The sequence below is a fragment of the Danio aesculapii genome, chromosome 23 (assembly GCF_903798145.1).
Source record: "Danio aesculapii chromosome 23, fDanAes4.1, whole genome shotgun sequence".
NCBI classification, from domain to species: Eukaryota; Metazoa; Chordata; class Actinopteri; order Cypriniformes; family Danionidae; genus Danio; species Danio aesculapii.
Genome location: NC_079457.1, coordinates 2,861,698 through 2,879,908, shown reverse-complemented (window position 1 = coordinate 2,879,908; position 18,211 = coordinate 2,861,698). Strand labels below are relative to the sequence as shown.

The window sequence follows — 18,211 nt, the reverse complement described above, 5'->3', positions numbered from 1 at the left end:
TTCAGAGGTTACTATTGATAACAGCTCTGTAAAATCATCAATAAAAGCTGGAGAATATTTTGGAGGTCTGTAGATAATGAAGCGTGTTTTTGGCAGTGTGTGTCGTTGGTGTTTTAGGGATTTGCGCACATATGGCTCACACACTCTGGCCAGTCGTAGCCAAAAAGTTAAATGGGGATTAAAGTCCGTCCAACTCTTTAAAGCGAGTCCAAACGCAACAGATGATGTCATTGTGTGTCCTGCGGCTGTAAAAGACAACATCTTCTGTATTGTTTTTCCTCCACAGAGCCTGTCTGGGAGAACATGAGGTAAACACACACACACACACACACACACAGCATCTCTGGTTCATTTCATACAGCAGCTGATAAGCTTGAGTTCTTGGATCTCTCATTTTACAGATAAAACTGAAGGTCAAATGATTCCAGTACTGAAAGACTGGAGGCCTGAACACTCTCACACACACACATATGTTGGTATTGGTGTATTATGAGGACTTCCATAGGCCTAATGTATTTTATACAGTAAAACATGCTTATTATATGGCCTTACCACACTCCTACCACTAAATCCAACCCTCTCAGGCAACCTGTGGCACATTTTAATTTGAAAAGACTGCTTTATGGCCCGTTTCCACTGAGTGGTACGTTACGGTTCGGTTTGGTTTGGTACGCTTTTATGGCCGTTTCCACTGTCAAAAGGCGTATCGAACCGAACCGTACCGTACCACTTTTTCGGCACCCTTTCGAAAGGGTACCAAACATGAGAAAGGGTACCAAAAGGCGGAGCCACACGCGCAGCTGAACGCTATTGGTTTACAGAGATACGTCATTCGCTTACGCTACAAGTCAGAATGAAAACAAAAAAACCGCCATGTTTGAAATACACAGCGAGAGATTATAGCGGAATTACATATACATATAATAACGAGCCATGGTCGATCTGGGCTCAAACAAACTTTGTTGTCGTCTTGATGAACAGCCACAAATCCAAGAAGAGCAGATTTACCCTGTGCCCCGTAGTTTTTTACGATGCAGTCTGAGGCGCGAGCGGTTTCGCTTTCTTGCTTGCGCTCGCGCGCGTCTAACATTATATCTGAAATAACAAACTTCTTGAGCTGATGATAATAACCTGCGCTTGATTATTGATGTGCTTTTGAAACACTCTCGCGTTTGTCAGTGTCTGACAGGATCGGGAAGCGTGAAGAAACAAAGGAGAAGCCGGAAAAAAAGGAGCACATTATTTTTCCAGCAAACGCAAACAAAATGCCATGATTAACTAACTTATTATCTTCACCTTTTGGACTAATATGAACCGGGAATGACAGAATTACTCTCTAACAGAGGCTACATGTGCTGCTGAAGATTACAGACACAGATGAGAGGTTTACACTGACTGTAGGCTATATTTTGTGTTGTTTTGAACCTAAATACTGACAAAATGTCTGCTATATGTAGTTCTTCTGTAGTTGGTAACATATTGGAGACTGTAAGGGGCTGTATGTGTTCATATATGTTCATTTATTTAGTTATTTAATATAATTACAGACGTTACAGTAGGCTGTTTCACACTGTCATTGATCTGCAGTTATAATTAACTCATGTTCATAGTAAAGTTAGTAATAAACATTTCTACACAAGTATTTATGTGTATGAAGCATCTGTGTTGTGAGAAGAGCTTCTCATATGATATGTAAGTGACCTGTACAGCTTTACTGTAGACATTTCCTCCAGCGAGAATGACGTTGACTGAAACTTTCTGTCATACATCACGCCCACCAAAAGGGTACCCTTGTTAGTGGAAACGCAAGCCTGATAAAGATGACCCGTACCAAACCGAACCGTACCAGTCAGTGGAAACGAGCCTTTAGGTATAATCTTTGAATTACAATGGCTATAATCATAATAAAGGCTATAATACTAGGTAAAAGTATCGATTTAATAAGGGTAATAATTAGGCAAGTTGTCGTATAACAGTAGTTTCTTTTGCAGACAATCAAAAAAATACATTGCTTAAGGGGGCTGATAATATTGACCTTAAAATAGGTTTCAAAATATTTGAAACTGCTTTTATTCTAGCCGAATTAAAACAAATAAGACTTTCTGCAGAAGAAAAAATATTAGAGGAAATACTGTGAAAAATTCCTCTGTTCAACATCATTTGGGAAATATTTATAAAAAAAAAAAAAATCACAGAAGAGCGAATCATTTTGATTTAAACTGTACATCGTTTTGAATAATCATGATTACAATTATGACCAAAATAATTGAGATTTTTCCCATAATCGAGCAGCCCTAATGCCTAGCTCATACCCACAAATCTTCATTATACAGGTTTCTGACCTTGTAAACCACTAAAACCAGCACACACACACACACTTGCAAATGTAAACAAATAAATGTAGCTGGCACCAGATTGAATATGATCCTCGACTATGACTCCATAAAGCTTGTGTCTGTGCATGCACGTGTGTGTGTGTTTGCATTTGTGTGTGTAATTGCATGCATGCTTATGTTTGTGTTTTTCTGTTTGGGTCCGTGTGAGTTTTTGTCTTTACATGCATGCATGTGTTTGTGTGTGTGTGGATGCTTGCATATGTGTGTTTGCTTCTGTGTGTGTGTGTGTGTTTGTGTGTAGATGCTTGCTTGTATGTGTTTGGGTGCATGTGTGTGTGTGCATGCACATGTTTGTGGATGCTTGCATATGTGTGTTTGCTTCTGTGTGTGTGTTTGGGTGCATGTGTGTGTGTCTGTGTACGCATATGTTTGTGCATGCGTGTGTTTGTTTCTGTATATATTTGGGTTTGTGTGTATGCATGCATTTGTTTGTGTGTGTGTGTGTGTGTGTGTCTGTGTGTGTTTGTGTATGCTTATATGTATGTTTGTATGGGTATTTATCTTTGCTTTTGTGTGTGTTTTTCTGTGTGTTTATATGTGTATATGTGTGTTAAAGGTAAGTCCGGTACCATGTCATGCTCGCGGGCCGTTCTCCTGCGGTCGATTGTGTGGACGAACTCTATCTTGTGGTAATCACACATGCAGTCTGGAGTGCCATCATGTGACCCCCGCACCCAACGTCGATAAGACTATGGTAGGTCACATGACCCTGTAATTGTGTATCAATTGTTGCTAGAAGGGATACAGCTGCAGCCGGAAGATAACGAGAATTATTTTAATTATTCTCATAAACCCCCCCAACCCTAAACCTGCCCCTCACAGTAATGTAAATACAGTAATTATAATGAGAATTATTTATTAAATTATTAATTGTATTTTATTAGCATCTACCCCTAACCCTAAACCTGCCCCTCACAGTAATGTAAAGACAGTAATTATTGCGGTACAGTAATTGTATTGTTGTAGGAATATACATAATACTCATTAACTTTTAGCTGCAGCTGTATCCCTTCTAGAATTTATCATTTGTATCCTTGGCTCTGTTCTGACCATAACTGTTTCCTTGTGCATGTGTGTGTATATACATTCACCGGCCACTTTATTAGGTACACCATACTAGTACCAGGTTGGACCCTCGTTTGCATTCAGAACTGCCTTTATTCTTCGTGGCATAGACTCAACAAGGTACTGGAAATATTCCTCAGAGATTTTGCTCCATATTGACATGATAGCATCACACTGTTGCTGCAGATTTGTCGGCTGCACATCCATGATGCCAATCTCTTATTCCACCACATCACAAAGGTGCTCTATTGGATAGAGCTCTGGTGACTGTGGAGGCCATTTGAGTACAGTGAACTCATTGTCATGTTCAAGAAACCAGTCTGAGATGATTCACACTTTATGACATGGAGCGTTATCCTGCTGGAAGTAGCCATCAGAAGATGGAGACACTGTGGTCATAAAGGGATGGACATGGTCAGCAACAATACTCAGGTAGGCTGTGGTGTTGACACGATGCTCAATTGGTACTAATGGACCCAAAGTGTGCCAAGAAAATATCCCCCACACCATTACACCACCACCACCAGCCTGAACCGCTGATATAAGGCAGGATGGATCCATGCTTTCATGTTGGTGACACCAAATTCTGACCCGACCATCCGAATGTGGCAGCAGAAATGGAGACTCGTCAGACCAGGCAACGTTTCTCCAATCTTCTATTGTCCAGTTTTGGTGAGCCTGTGTGAATTGTAGCCTCAGTTTCCTGTTCTTAGCTGACAGGAGCGGCACCCGGTGTGGTCTTCAGCTGCTGTAGCCCATCTGCCTCAAGGTTGGACGTGTTGTGTGTTCAGAGATGCTCTTCTGCAGACCTCAGTTGTAGCGAGTGCTTATTTGAGTTACTGTTGCCTTTCTATCAGCTGGAACCAGTCTGGCCATTCTCCTCTGACCTCTGGCATCAACAAGGCATTTGTGCCCACAGAACTGCCGCTCACTGGATATTTCCTCTTTTTCAGACCATTCTCTATAAACCCTAGAGATGGTTGTGCGTGAAAATCCCAGTAGATCAGCAGTTTCTGAAATACTCAGACCAGCCCGTCTGGCACCAACAACCATGCCACGTTCAAAGTCCCTTAAATCCCCTTTCTTCCCCATTCTGATGCTCGGTTTGAACTGCAGCAGATCGTCTTGACCATGTCTACATGCCTAAATGTACTGAGTTGCTGCCATGTGATTGGCTGATTAGACATTTGCGTTAACGAGCAGTTGGACAGGTGTACCTAATAAAGTGGCCGGTGAGTGTACATTTATGTGTATATCACAACTTGCTGGACTCAGTAAGTAAGACTCTAAACAAATTGCCCAATACAGCTCTGTGTCTGCGGTAATAGGCAGTCTGTATGTTTGGAGAAGACATCTCTGTCATATTTATCCTTAATTTGCAGATGCTCCTTTATATATTTATTTATTCACTTCTTTGTGCAGAGGTGATGTGAGTATATTAATAATGTCCTGTAAAAGATATGCAGTAATTGTATTTATCTGCACATTACTTGTTCTGTGAAACACAGTGGGCTCTTTGTGATTATTTGAATGCTGTGTTGCTTTAGTTAGCATTAGTCATTCCAAATAAAATAACCATAGGTGTGTGTGTGTGTCTAGGCTGGTCAGGAGTGTGTGCGCTGTGAGGAGGGCTGTGTGAAGCCCCGTCCTGCAGGCTGTGCGCACCCGTGTGTCCTGCCCTGCCACCGCTCCGCCTGTCCTCCCTGTCGGCTGATGCTCCGCCAGCGCTGCCATTGCAAGATCTCCAGCCTCTACATCGAGTGTCTGTGAGTTACCGCTGACCCATATGACTTAATCAAAAATCCCCCCTTACAAAAAACTGTTTTCCAATTTTAGTATATTTTTTCCCCCACTTAATAAAATGCATGCAGTTAAAGGTTATTAACCAATATAATCAGCTTAAACACATCATATATAATATATTATAATATAACAATATACAGTTGCAGTCAGAATTATTAGCCCCACTTTTAATTTTTTGTTCTTTTTTTTTAATATTTCCCAAATGATGTTGAACAGATTCAGGAAATTTTCACAGTATGTCTGATAATATTTTTTCTTCTGGAGAAAGTCTTATTTGTTTTATTTCGGCTAGAATAAAAGCAGTTTATATTTTTTAAACACCATTTTAAGGACAATATTATTAGTTCCTTTAAGCTATTTTTTCGATAGTCTACAGAACAAACAATTATTATACAATGACTTGCCTAATTACCCTAATTCCCCTAGTTACCCTAATTAACCTAGTTAAGCCTTTAAATGTCACTTTAAGCTGTAGAGAAGTGTCTTGAAGAATATCTAGTCTAATATTATTTACTGTCATCATGGCAAAGAGAAAAGAAATCAGTTATTAGAGATGAGTTATTAAAACTGTTATGATTAGAAATGTGTTGAAGAAATCTGCTCTCCGTTTAAACAGAAATTGGGGAAAAAATAAACAGGGGGGCTAATAATTCTGACACTTCAACTGTATATATATATATATATATATAATGTATATAATGTATATAATGCTTAAGAAGAAAACCTTCCCTCAAGAACTTTGCTGTTATTTAAAGATTAAAGCTCAACAAGAAAATCTCCATCTGCGCTGCACGTCTCTTCATCCGATTCAGTCATCCACACACAAGCAAATATAAAAGCGTAATGTAGGTAATATTTCTTGTTAAAAACACTGATGTGTGTGTGTGTGTGTGTGTGTGTGTGTGTGTGTGTGTGTGTGTGTGTGTGTGTGTGTGTGTGTGTGTGTGTGTTTTGCAGGAAGTTTACATCTGCTGATGAACAAGGCAAACAGCTGCTGATGTCCTGCCAAAATCAGTGTCCAAAACAGGTGCTGAATTATATGTGTGTGTGCAAGTTTGTGGATGTTTCTGTGTGTGTTAGTGTTGTCACAAAACCAAAATATCTTCGATACAATATCGTAATCAATTATCACAATACCGATACAAAATTGACACCACACCACCATTTTCATTCAGTCATTTTCCTTCGGCTTAGTCCCTTTATTTAACAGCAGTCGCCACGGTGGAATGAACCGCCTACTTATCCAGCGTATGTTTTACAGCGGATGCCCTTCCAGCTGCAACCTAGTACTGGGAAACATCCAAACAAACACACACACACACACACATACACTACAGCCAGTTTAGTTCATCAATTCCCCTATAGCGCATGTGTTTGGACTGTGGGGGAAACCAGAGCACCCGGAGGAAACCCACACAAACATGGGGAGAACATGCAAACTCCACACAGAAATGCCAACTGACCCAGCTGGGAACCGAACCAAATACCTTCTTGCTGTCTATATATATATATATATATATATATATATATATATATATATATATATATATATACATATACACATATACATATATATATATACATATACACATATACATGTGTGTATATATATACATATACATATACACATATACATATATACATATATATACATTTATACACTAGATATCGCATACGAACCCTGAGCATGCGTCAACAGCGCCGCCATATTTGTACAGGGCTCCCAGGACAAAAGTCATTCAACCGCACTAGTCAAGACTAAAGCCAATGTGAAGATGCAGGACTTTTAGCGCTGTTTACGGGTGTAGTAACGAGCAAACAAAGAAAACAAAGCATAAAGGCAGAACATTTCATGAGTCGGATTTAGTTTTTATTACATTTTTGTATGTTACGAACTTTTGTGCTCAACAAGTATTGATGATAATAGTCACACAGTGCAGTGATCATAAGGCAAAGTAGCATCAACTCGCACTAAATACTAGGCGTATGCTAGTTCTGTTGAATAAAATCAGCAAACAATGTAAATGAAATATGACAACAAGATGCTGCGGTGCCAGAACTTCTCCTTTTGGTACTGCGCCTTTTTGGATTAATCCAGCTGCCGTAGTCTGATACGCTGTCAGTGTGTAGGAAAAATATTTGTTGACAGCGCTGTAACGACGGCTTTAAACAGAGAGAGAGAGGTAAAAACATTACCTGATAGATCGTTGGTAGTATTTCCGGAAGATGACCATGTCGCAGTTTAGCTAAATTATTTCACGCCTCCTGCTAACGCCTTTGCCGATTGCACTGCATTAAAACATTGTTTTCCAGCCGCAGCCGCGCTTCGTACTCTAAATGTATAGCTTGTCTAAAGTGATGTATGCAGACTATATAGTATACTATGAGCAGGGATACAGTCAGTCAGCGCAGTCGTAGCTCCATGGTAAAAAGCGGCATTTTGTGTCTGCCGGTTTGTTTACTTGGGGAGTTTCATTGGCGTTTTCCCACATGTTAATTCTGACCAATCGATTAGCAGTTTAGCAAATACGTCCAATATGCTTATTTCACGCGACTGCCATTTTAAAGAATCAAAGCGAGGCTGCGGTGGGAAGAAACCCGGAAGTATAGGACCAGCACTGTAAATGGTGAGTGATAAAACTCTGCAGTCCTCTGTAGCACACCCTCATGTTGTCTGTAATAGTCATGTCCTGGTACTGAAGTTTTAAAACTGTCCTTTTCCCGCTAACATTCAAACGCAGCTAAGCGCGTTCAAAAACAGCGCTGATTTACCATAGTATTCACCAGTGCTCATCAGTTTACCACTCTTCACCAAGTGCAAACACAGATACACGGAGACTGGAGCACAAAGCAGCCGTGAAGATCAGTCGAGTCATCAAGCAGATCGCTCGTCTGTGTTTGTGCTCGGCAAACAGCGGAGGGTGAACTGATGACCTTCTCGCCCAATCACAATCATTTCTGTTGAGCATGTGAACACAATGGCAAATCAGCGCTGTTTTAAGAAAGCCATCATCAGTGCCTTAAATGTTAGCGGGAAATTGAGGGTTTTCCTTTTATTTCAGTATCGTGACAAGTCTAATATAGTGAAAGAATCAGTTCATTAACTCGAGTTTGATTAAAGGCATCTAAAACGTGTGTTTGGGGAGAAAACGTTAGCTAACTAGTGCCGTTTCCCTTAACTTAGCTGAAAATGAGCTCAGATATCCTTTTTATTTTCACCATTCATTCAGAATGGACCTTCGGGTCACTCGGAAGGCAGTGAAATGATTAATTTGTGTCACTTTCTCTTCCTTGAAATGATATACAGCCAGGCACACAACGTCTCTATGTAACTCCCAACGCTACTTCCGGGTTTCTTCCCACTGCAGCCTCGATTTCGCTTTTAAAAACGGCGGCAGCGTGAAATCAGCCTATAACATCTGGCCAATGAGTGATGTGGATTTTGTCACATGACTGTGTTTTGGTTCTTTTCAACTGGTTCGGACCAAAGCAATCAGTGTGGTGTGAAAATAAACAAACAAAACGACAGAGAAATGCTACAATGTATTATTTGTTGCCCTTGGTCCGGACCAAATGAACCGAACCACAGATGTGAAAGCACCCTATATGTTTTATGTTCAGGGCCGTGCACAGGGGGGTGGCCCACTGCCCCTTTGCTCTCATTGGCTGAGGTGCCCCTCTTCCTCAATTGTAACACCCCGCCCCCCATCACTTTGCGATCGGCCAACATCCTTGAACCAAACCCCACCCTCATCAACCCCCGCCCCCCCGCTCTTCACTTTGTGATCGGCATACATCCTCGACCCCGCCCCTTACCCCCTGCTCTTCACTTTACGATCAACAAACATCCTTGAACCCAGCCTCCCAATCCCCCCCGCCCTTCACTTTGCGATTGGCAAACATCCACGAACCTAACACAACGAACCCCCGAATCCACGAACCAATATCTCCACCCCCCCCCCCCCCCCCCCAATCCCACGACCACTTTTGCTTTGCGAATGGCCGACATCCTCGAGCCCAGCCCCTCCGCCCGCCCCCCGCACCGTCACTTTGCGATCAGGACACATCCTCGAACACCCCCGCCCCACCCATCCACCAACCCCCACCCCCCTTCTTTACTTTACGCTCGGCAAACATCATCGAACTCCCATACCTACCACCTTCAACCCCTCCCCTTCATCACTTTGTGATTGGTAAACATTCTCTAACAACCCTAACGCTCCCCCCACAACCACCGCTCTTCACTTTGCGATCGGCAAACATCCTTGAACCCCCACCAACCCCCCTGGCCCCATACCCCCTGCTTTTCACTTTGCAATCGGCAAACATCCTCGAACTCTCCCAACCGCCCGCTCTTCACTTTGCGATTGCGTTAAGCGCCTGCCCCTGTAAGGGTCTGTGCACGGGCCTGTGTATGTTTATGTATATGCCTCTAGATGTACAGTTAACGTCAGAATTATTCACTCTCCTGTGATAATTACCCTAACTTTAACCTATTTAAGCCTTTAAATGTGACTTAAATGTGTGTGTAAAAGAGAAAAGAAATCGGTGATTAGAGATGAGTTATTAAAACTGTTATGGTCAGAAATGTGTTGAAGAAAAAATCTGCTCTCTGTAAACAGAGATTGAGGTGAAAAATAAAAAATAATTTGAATTTATCAGGAGGGTGAATGATTCTGACTTCAAATGTGTGTGATACTCATCGCTAAAGCTCATGTATTCATGTGTGTGTTTGTTCATTTGTGTGTGTGTGTGTGTAGCTGCTGTGTGGCCATCGCTGTAAGCTTCTGTGTCATGCCGGCGATTGCGACCAGAACTGCGGTCAGAAAGTGAAGATCAGGTGTCCCTGCAAGAGGATCAAAAAGGTAAAAAACACACACAGAATGTCGCATGACACAATGTCCATCACACACTCAAACACTGGGATGATTTTTCCCATTCACACCCAGTATTAAAGTCTGCATGAACCGGAAGCTGCAACTGCTTTCTTTTTTTCCGTATTGTGACTCGGTTCCCAGAGAAGCAGACCAATAAATAAATAAACAGTGGGCGTGGCTTGTTTTTTTTCTACTGAGAGCTGATTGGATGTAATGAAGTAGGCGTTTTATTCAGAAAGATGGGTAAACATGTTTAGGGGGAGTTATTACAACCTAACAGACTCCTCCTCCTCACCATTTCTGCTTGTTGTCAAACTGACAGCTGGAGGGGCGTGGTTAAGTGTGTTAGCTCCACCCAATACCACACACAAACCATAGATATATACACTAGATATCGCATACAGACCCTGAGCATGCGTCAATAGCGCCGCCATATTTGTACAGTGCTCCCAGGACAATACTGATTCAATAGGACAATATTGATGATAATACAGTCACTGCACTGATCATACGGCAAAGCAGCACCAACTCACACTACATACTCAGCTTATGGTAGTTCTGTTGAATAAAATCAGTAAACAATGTAAATAAAATATAACAACAAGACGCTGCGGTGCCAGAAAACTTGTATTATCGCCGTATAAGTGAACGAGTTCATAATAGAGATTTATTCACAAACGAATCGCTCCCTCTGTCTGAATGAGAAGTGAAAGCAGGAGAGGGGGTGTGTTTCAGGACATGGATTAGACCAAATTTAACAGGGAGGGGGGATAATACATTTCCATTCACACAAACACACATGCTGCGTCCCAATTCGCATACTATCTGTCCTAAATAGTATTTGAAAGTAGAATTAGTATGTCCCAAATCGTAGTATGTTGAAAAGAGTATGCCAAAGGCTCCCGTATGGTTTACTATTTCTGGTAAAAACTCATCTAATGTAAATATCTATGCACACAAACATACACAGTCTGATCCTCCTCATGGTATTTGTTTGATTCAAAACTTAGACTTGAGTCTTTACCTCATATATCACTGAGAACTGTGTGTGTGTACATGTGTGTGTCCAGGATTTCCCCTGCTCTCGTGTGCAGTCGCAGGACAGTTTGCTGGTGTGTGATGAGACGTGTCGAGCGCTGCAGAAGAAACATGCTGAGGTAAAACACACACATACACACACACACACACACACACAACGGCTATCTTGTGTTGTTTTTATGACCACAGACTAACACAAACTCACAATAAATGTTTGGTTTGTTTTCATTTGAAGAGGGTTTTTCAGGTTCAGTTGACAGGTTTGGCTTTGAAGTAACACTCGCACACACACACACACGCACACACACGCCATGTTTCCATCCATCTATTGTTATGCACATTTTACAGGTTGGTTCAGTGTCTGGAAATCCTGGAAAATGCTTGAATTTTCATCGAGCATTTTCAAGTGCTGGAAACTATTTGGACATATACAGCTGAAGTCAGAATTTTTCTCCCTCCTGTAATTTTTTTTCTTTTTTTAAATATTTCCCAAATGATGTTGAACAGATTCAGGAATTTTCACAGTATTTCCTCTAATATTTTTTCTTCTGGAGAAAGTCTTATTTGTTTTATTTCGGCTAGAATAAAAGCTATTTTTAATTGTTTTAAACCCATATTATGGTCAATATTATTAGCCCCCTAAGCAATATTAGTTTTGGATTGTCTCCAGAACAAACCACTGTTATACAATGACTTGCCTAACTTTACCCTAATTACCCTAGTTAAGCCTTTAAATGTCACTTTAAGCTCAATACTAGTGTCTTGAAGAATATCTAGTCTAATATTATTTACTGTCATCATGGCAAAGAGAAAAGAAATCAGTGATTAAAACTATTATGATTAGAAAAATCGGTAACACTTTATAATAACTACACATTATAAGTCATCTATTAAGCATTAGCAAATAGTGAATTCATCATCTGTTAAGCATCAACTCTACATTAATAAACGTTAGTAAGCAGTTTGTAAATGCAGCTATAAATGCTGTATTCTTGACTCATAACCAGATTTATAATGTGCTTAATAATCATATTTTCATACTTTAATGATTTATTTTTCATTACTAAATTAAGTATCGCATTATTTACAAACCAGTTATTTAAGAATAGTTGTTATACTAATAGTTAACTAATATGTTAATAAATGCTTTATTAACTCAACTTCATCTAGTTTTGTGACCTAAACTAAAGTGAGGACTATTTATACTTTATAAATCCCTTATAAATGACTATTAAAGGCTCAGTTACATTCTAAACAGGAACAAAAGAACATAAATGACTTTCATTCATTTCTATTCATTTGAAGATGCACAAATGAAACTGCATCAAGTAAAAAATAAATCTCTGCAACCTTATCTAAAATAAAATAACTGTACAGTTTAAACATGGCATGTTATTATATTGTTAAATTATAATATTGTTGTTGTTTTATCCAGTTTGATGTCGTATTTTGACACTCCTGTTATTCAGCAATGTTTAAACTGCACAGTCATTTTACTTTCTAGATAAGATTGTAAAGATTATTGTTCATTTGATACCAAGCCTTTAATAGTCATTTATAAGGGAATTATAAAGCATTAACAGTCCTCACTTTAGATTAGCTCACAAAACTGGATGAAGTTTAGTTAATAAAGCATTTATTAATACATAAATTAACTATTAGTATATGCCTAAATAATAAGATATATAAATGTTGATTTCAATAGTTTATTAATCATTTATTAACTTATTCTGAATGATCTTAAAAACCTCCAACTCTTAAATACAAATGATTTGTAAATAATGTAATACTTAATTTAGTAAGTACACTTAACATACACTTTTATACACATATACACTTATTTAATAACACACTTACATGCCAATTTGCACATAACAGCTGCACATGTAATGTTGTATATAGTAATAAACATGTACATACACTTGTCAATCTGTATATTTGCACTCACTACTTCTATTGTTTTTAAAAATATATTTATTATTTGTTTGTTGTCCTGTCTCTGTATTACTGTTGCACTGTAGAAGCTCTGTCACCAAAACAAATTCCTCGTATGTGTGAACATACCTGGCAATAAAGCTCTTTCTGATTCTGATTCTGATAATGAAAAATCAACCAGTTACAAAGTACAAAAGTACAATTATTAAGCACATTATAAATCTGGTTATAAGTCAATAATACAGCATTTGTAGCTGCAGTTATAAAGTGCTTACTAACGCTTATTAATGTAGAGTTAATGCTTAACAGATAATGAATTCACTAGATGCTAATGCTTAATTCATAGTGTGTAGTTATTATAAAGTGTTACCAAAAAGGGATATTTGTAGAGCAACACATGTTCTGTTGTGATTAATATTTTAATAAAGTTTAATAGGTAAAACTGTCCGAGATATGAATAAAAGGAAGTGATGCATCAAAGTTTGATAAAAAAAAATCTTGAATGGTTATAAAAATCTTGATAATCGTTAAAATAATTGATAAAAATAATCAGTTTAAAAATCTTGACTGCTATTAATGATATGACGTAGTTCCAGAAACTTCCTACTTCTCCGTTTATCCGCCTGATTTTACGGTGGGTTTCTTTTGAACGCCCCCTGTCGTATTGAAAAATACAACAGCGAACGCAGCAAGTTTAAAAGCCTCGTCCGTATTGTGAGGTGCGCGCGCGGTCAGAGGAGGCGCGCGATGCGTCGCCAGGCGAAAGTATAAATCTAGCTTTAGCGCGAGCCTCTGCTGAGTGCGCGCACGCAGACGACAACTGTGAATGATATACGTGATGCGCTCGTCGGAAACATGAGCATTTCTCATGTGAGATTGCCGACTGCAGATGAATATCAAACATCGCAAATTAGAAAAGGTTGGTCAGTTAAATTATGCTACTGTAAGTAATGATTACTCAGCTATAATTCTCCAGTACCGATAGCAGAACTGTTACCGTCAGAGCTTATCGATACTTCTGTCGTTTATAATGTAGCACCGATACTGATAAAGTACCGAGTTTTGGTACCCATCCCTAGATATAAATGTGTGTGTGAGGGTCTTTGCGTCAATAATGTTGGTTTCCATTGTTGCAGATCTGAAATGTTGTTGTGCTGATTGTAAAAGGCCTCAGCCCTCCGTCAGTCCACAGTGCTTCAGTATTATTCTTCTGCTATTATTCCCTCCAGAACTGTCTTGAGCATCAGTCTGCGCTCACGGCTCACGCCTCCAAAAACCACCGCATTCAACACGTTTACCGTGTTTCGTCTTCGTTTTCTGAGGCGCAGCTCATTTATTAAAGAACGAACACCACAGTGGCAAATCCCAACAGTGCATCAAACTCCCCTTCACTGGCTGATATCTGCTCCACTTCAGCAGGAAGTGATGATTCTGCTCTCTTGATTCTCATTGGATGAAAACGATGATTTATTCGCAATATTTAAATATTCGATATTTAAATTTTACACACATAATTTGCATATTTGGATGGAAACATAGCTACACTCTTTTCCTGTGTGTGTGTGTGTGTGTGTGTGTGTGTGTGTGTGTGTGTGTGTGTGTGTGTGTGTGTGTGTGTGCACGTGTGTGTGTGGTGAATATATGGAGTGCTCAGGAACTGTTGTCATGGAGGAGGACCATAAAATCCTCTGCTGGGTCATTGATTCTTTTGGCTCAATGGGAGTGTGAAAACTTGAAAACAACACACACACACACACACACACACACACACACACACACACACACACACACACACACACACACACACACACACACACATTTTTCCAGTCCAGCTGAGGGTTAATGGACAGAATCCATTACATACACACGCACACACACAGCCGTCAACTCAGTGGGAAACTTGGAGAAAGTTACTGGACAATTAAGTGTGTGTGTTTGTGTGTGTGTGTCTGTGTTTCAGGCTTGTGCGGCGGAGGAAAGAGCCCTGCTGGAGGGAGAGATGAGGAAACAGCAGGTGAGGGCAGACACTGATGAATCGCTCTCTGTTAATCGCTAATTGTTAATCAGTTGATGTTTAGCTGTACATCTGCTGTCAGCAGCTCTGTGTGCTCTGTGTGACGTCTCACTGATGCAGACAATATGTGTGTATCTGTGTTTGTGTGTGTATTTGTGTGCTTGTTTGTGTGTTTGTCTATTTTCTGTGTTTGTGTGCTTGTTTGTGTGTTTTTGTGTCTGTTTGTGTGTTTCTGTATTTGTGTGTGTGTGTTTGTATGTTTGTCTCGGTGTGCTTGTTTGTGTGTTTTTGTGTGTTTGTTTCTGCGTTTGTGTGTGTGCATTTGTGTTTGTTTTTGTGTGTTATTATTTGTTTCTCTGTGTGTGTTTGTTGTTTGTGTGTATTTGTCTTTGTGTTTGTCTGTTTATGCCTGTCTGTTTGGGTTTGTTTGCCTGTGTGATTTTGTGTCTGTTTGTTACTGTGTTTGTCTGCGTCTGTGTGTGTGTGTGTGTGTGTGTGTATACGTTTGTGTGTCTGTATGTTTGTTTGTGTCTGTTTTTGTATTTGTGTGTGTTTGTCAATTTTTGCTTGTGTCTGTCTGTTTGTGTGTTTGTTTGTGAGTGTGATTGTGTTTGTTTGTTTCTGTGTTTGTATGTTTGTGTGCTTGATTTGTTTGTGTGTGTGTGTGTGTGTGTGTGTGTGTGTGTGTGTGTGTGTGTGTGTGTGCGTGTGTGTGTGTGTGTGTGTTTGTTTATCTGTATTTGTGTGCATTTGTGTATGTGTGTGTTTGTATGTTTGTCTCTGTGTACTTGTTTGTGTGCGTTTTTTTGTGTGTGTGTGTGCATTTCTGTGTTTTTGTTGTTTGTTTTTGTTTGTTTCTGTGTATTTGTGTGTTTGTGTGCATTTGTGTCTGCTTGTTTTTGTGTGTTATTATTTGTTTCTGTGTTTGTGTTTGTTTGTGTGTATTTGTGTGTGTTTGTTTTTGTGTGTTGTTTGTTTGTGTGCATTTGTGTCTGTTTGTTTTTGTGTGTTATTATTTGTTTCTGTGTTTGTGTTTGTTTGTGTTTGTTTGTTTTTGTGTGTTATTTGTTTGTGTGCATTTGTGTCTGTTTGTTTTTGTGTGTTATTATTTGTTTCTGTGTTTGTGTTTGTTTGTGTGTATTTGTGTGTGTTTGTTTGTTTTTGTGTGTTATTTGTTTGTGTGCATTTGTGTCTGTTTGTTTTTGTGTGTTATTATTTGTTTCTGTGTTTGTGTTTGTTTGTGTGTATTTGTGTGTGTTTGTTTGTTTTTGTGTGTTATTTGTTTGTGTGCATTTGTGTCTGTTTGTTTTTGTGTGTTATTATTTGTTTCTGTGTTTGTGTTTGTTTGTGTGCATTTGTGTGTTTGTTGTTTGTTTTTGTGTGTTTGTTGTTTGTGTGTTGTGTGTATTTCTGTGTTTGTTTGTGTGTGTATTTGTCTGTGTGTTTGTTTGTTTTTGTATTTGTGTGTTTGTGTGTTTGCCTGTAAGTGCTTGTTTGTGTGTTTGTTTATTTTTGTTTGTGTTTGTCTGTTTGTGTGTGTGTTTGTTTCTGTCTTTCTATGTTTGTCTGTGTGCATGTGCTTGTTTGTCTGTTTATGTCTGTTTCTGCATTTGTGTGCATGTATGTGTATGTTTGTTTGTATGCTTGTCTCTGTGTGGTTGTGTGTGTGTTTGTGTGCATTTGTGTGTATTTGTTCTTTGTTTTTGTTTGTTATTTGCTTGTGTATTTGTGTGTTTGTGTGTGTTTGTTTGTTTTTGTGGGTTATTATTTGTTTGTTTTTGCATTTGTGTGCATTTGATGTTTGTTTTTGTGTTATTTGTTTTTGTGTATTTGTGTCTGTTTGTTTTTGTGTGTTATTATTTGTTTCTTTGTTTGTTTGTGTTTGTGTTTGCATTTGTGTGTGTTTGTTGTTTGTGTGTTGTGTGTGTATTTGTGTTTGTGTGTGTGTGTATTTTTCTGTGTTTGTTTGTTTGTTTTTGTATTTGTGTGTTTGTCTGTGTGTGCTTGTTTGTGTGTTTGTCTATTTTTGTTTGTGTCTGTCTGTTTGTGTGTTTGTTTGATTGTGTTTTTGTGTGTGTGTCTGTGTGTGATTGTGTTTTTGTGTTTGTTTGTATGTTTGTCTGTGTGCTTGTTTGTGTTTTTGTGTTTGTTTCTGTATTTGTGTGTGTGTTTGTTTGTATGTCTCTGTGTACTTGTTTGTGTGCGTATGTGTGTGTGTGTGTGTGTTTTTTGTGTGTTTGTGTGCATTTGTGTATTTGTATGTTTGTGTGCATTTGTTTGTTTTTGTGTGTTATTATTTGTTTCTCTGTTTGTGTTTGTTTGCGCGAGTGATTTTGTGTGTGTGTGTGTGTGTGTGTATGTTTGTCTCTGTGCGCTTGTTTGTGTGTATTTGTTGTTTGTTTTTGTGTGTTTGTGTGTATTTGTATGTTTGTGTGCATTTGTTTGTTTTTGTGTGTTATTATTTGTTTCTCTGTTTGTGTTTGTTTGCGTGAGTGATTGTGTGTGTGTGTGTGTGTGTGTGTGTGTGTGTGTGTGTGTGTGTGTGTGTGTATGTGTGTTTGTTTGTGTCTGTTTGTTTGTTTGTTTTTGTATTTGTGTGTTTGTGTCTGTATTTGTGTGCGTGCGTGCGTGCGTGTCTCAGTGTGCATGTTTGTGTCTGTTTGTCTCAGTATTTGTGTGTGTGTGTGTGTGTCTTTGTATGTGTGTCTGTGTGCATATTTGTGTGTGTGTGTGTGTGTGTGTTTTCTCTGTGTCTCTGTCTGTGTGTGTGTTTGTCTGTGTTTTACTGTGCATGTGCATTTGTTTGTCTGTGTTTGTGTATGTCTCTCTCACTCTCCGTGTGTGTGTGTGTGTGTTTCAGGCTGAACTGGAGGCGTTCGAGAAACGACAGAAAGGACGTCGGAAGAAGAACCGGAAAGTCACCGAGGTGGAGATGGAGGAGGGGGTGTGGCACAGATATAAGCTCCGCCTCCTGCTGCCCATCTGTGGTGTTCTATTGGCCGCAGCAGCTGTCTATCTGCTGAAGCTGACCAATGAGGTGACGGACAGTGAGACCGCTGGACAGTAAACACACCTCAGCTACA

At 39.4% G+C, this 18,211-nt stretch overlaps 1 protein-coding gene across 1 annotated transcript in view; it reads left to right on the top strand.

The window, feature by feature from the left end:
- Positions 1-18,211, top strand: part of nfxl1 (nuclear transcription factor, X-box binding-like 1) — a 46,772-nt gene that overhangs the window by 26,682 nt on the left and 1,879 nt on the right. Inside the window, exons 16-23 of the mRNA XM_056448881.1 lie at positions 287-308; positions 2,953-3,090; positions 5,061-5,227; positions 6,222-6,291; positions 10,025-10,129; positions 11,212-11,298; positions 15,075-15,128; positions 17,989-18,211. The exon at positions 17,989-18,211 is cut by the window's right edge and continues 1,879 nt beyond it. Of these exons, the coding sequence (XP_056304856.1) occupies positions 287-308; positions 2,953-3,090; positions 5,061-5,227; positions 6,222-6,291; positions 10,025-10,129; positions 11,212-11,298; positions 15,075-15,128; positions 17,989-18,195 (850 nt within the window). The 3' untranslated portion in view covers positions 18,196-18,211. The remainder of the gene's footprint in view (positions 1-286; positions 309-2,952; positions 3,091-5,060; positions 5,228-6,221; positions 6,292-10,024; positions 10,130-11,211; positions 11,299-15,074; positions 15,129-17,988) is intronic.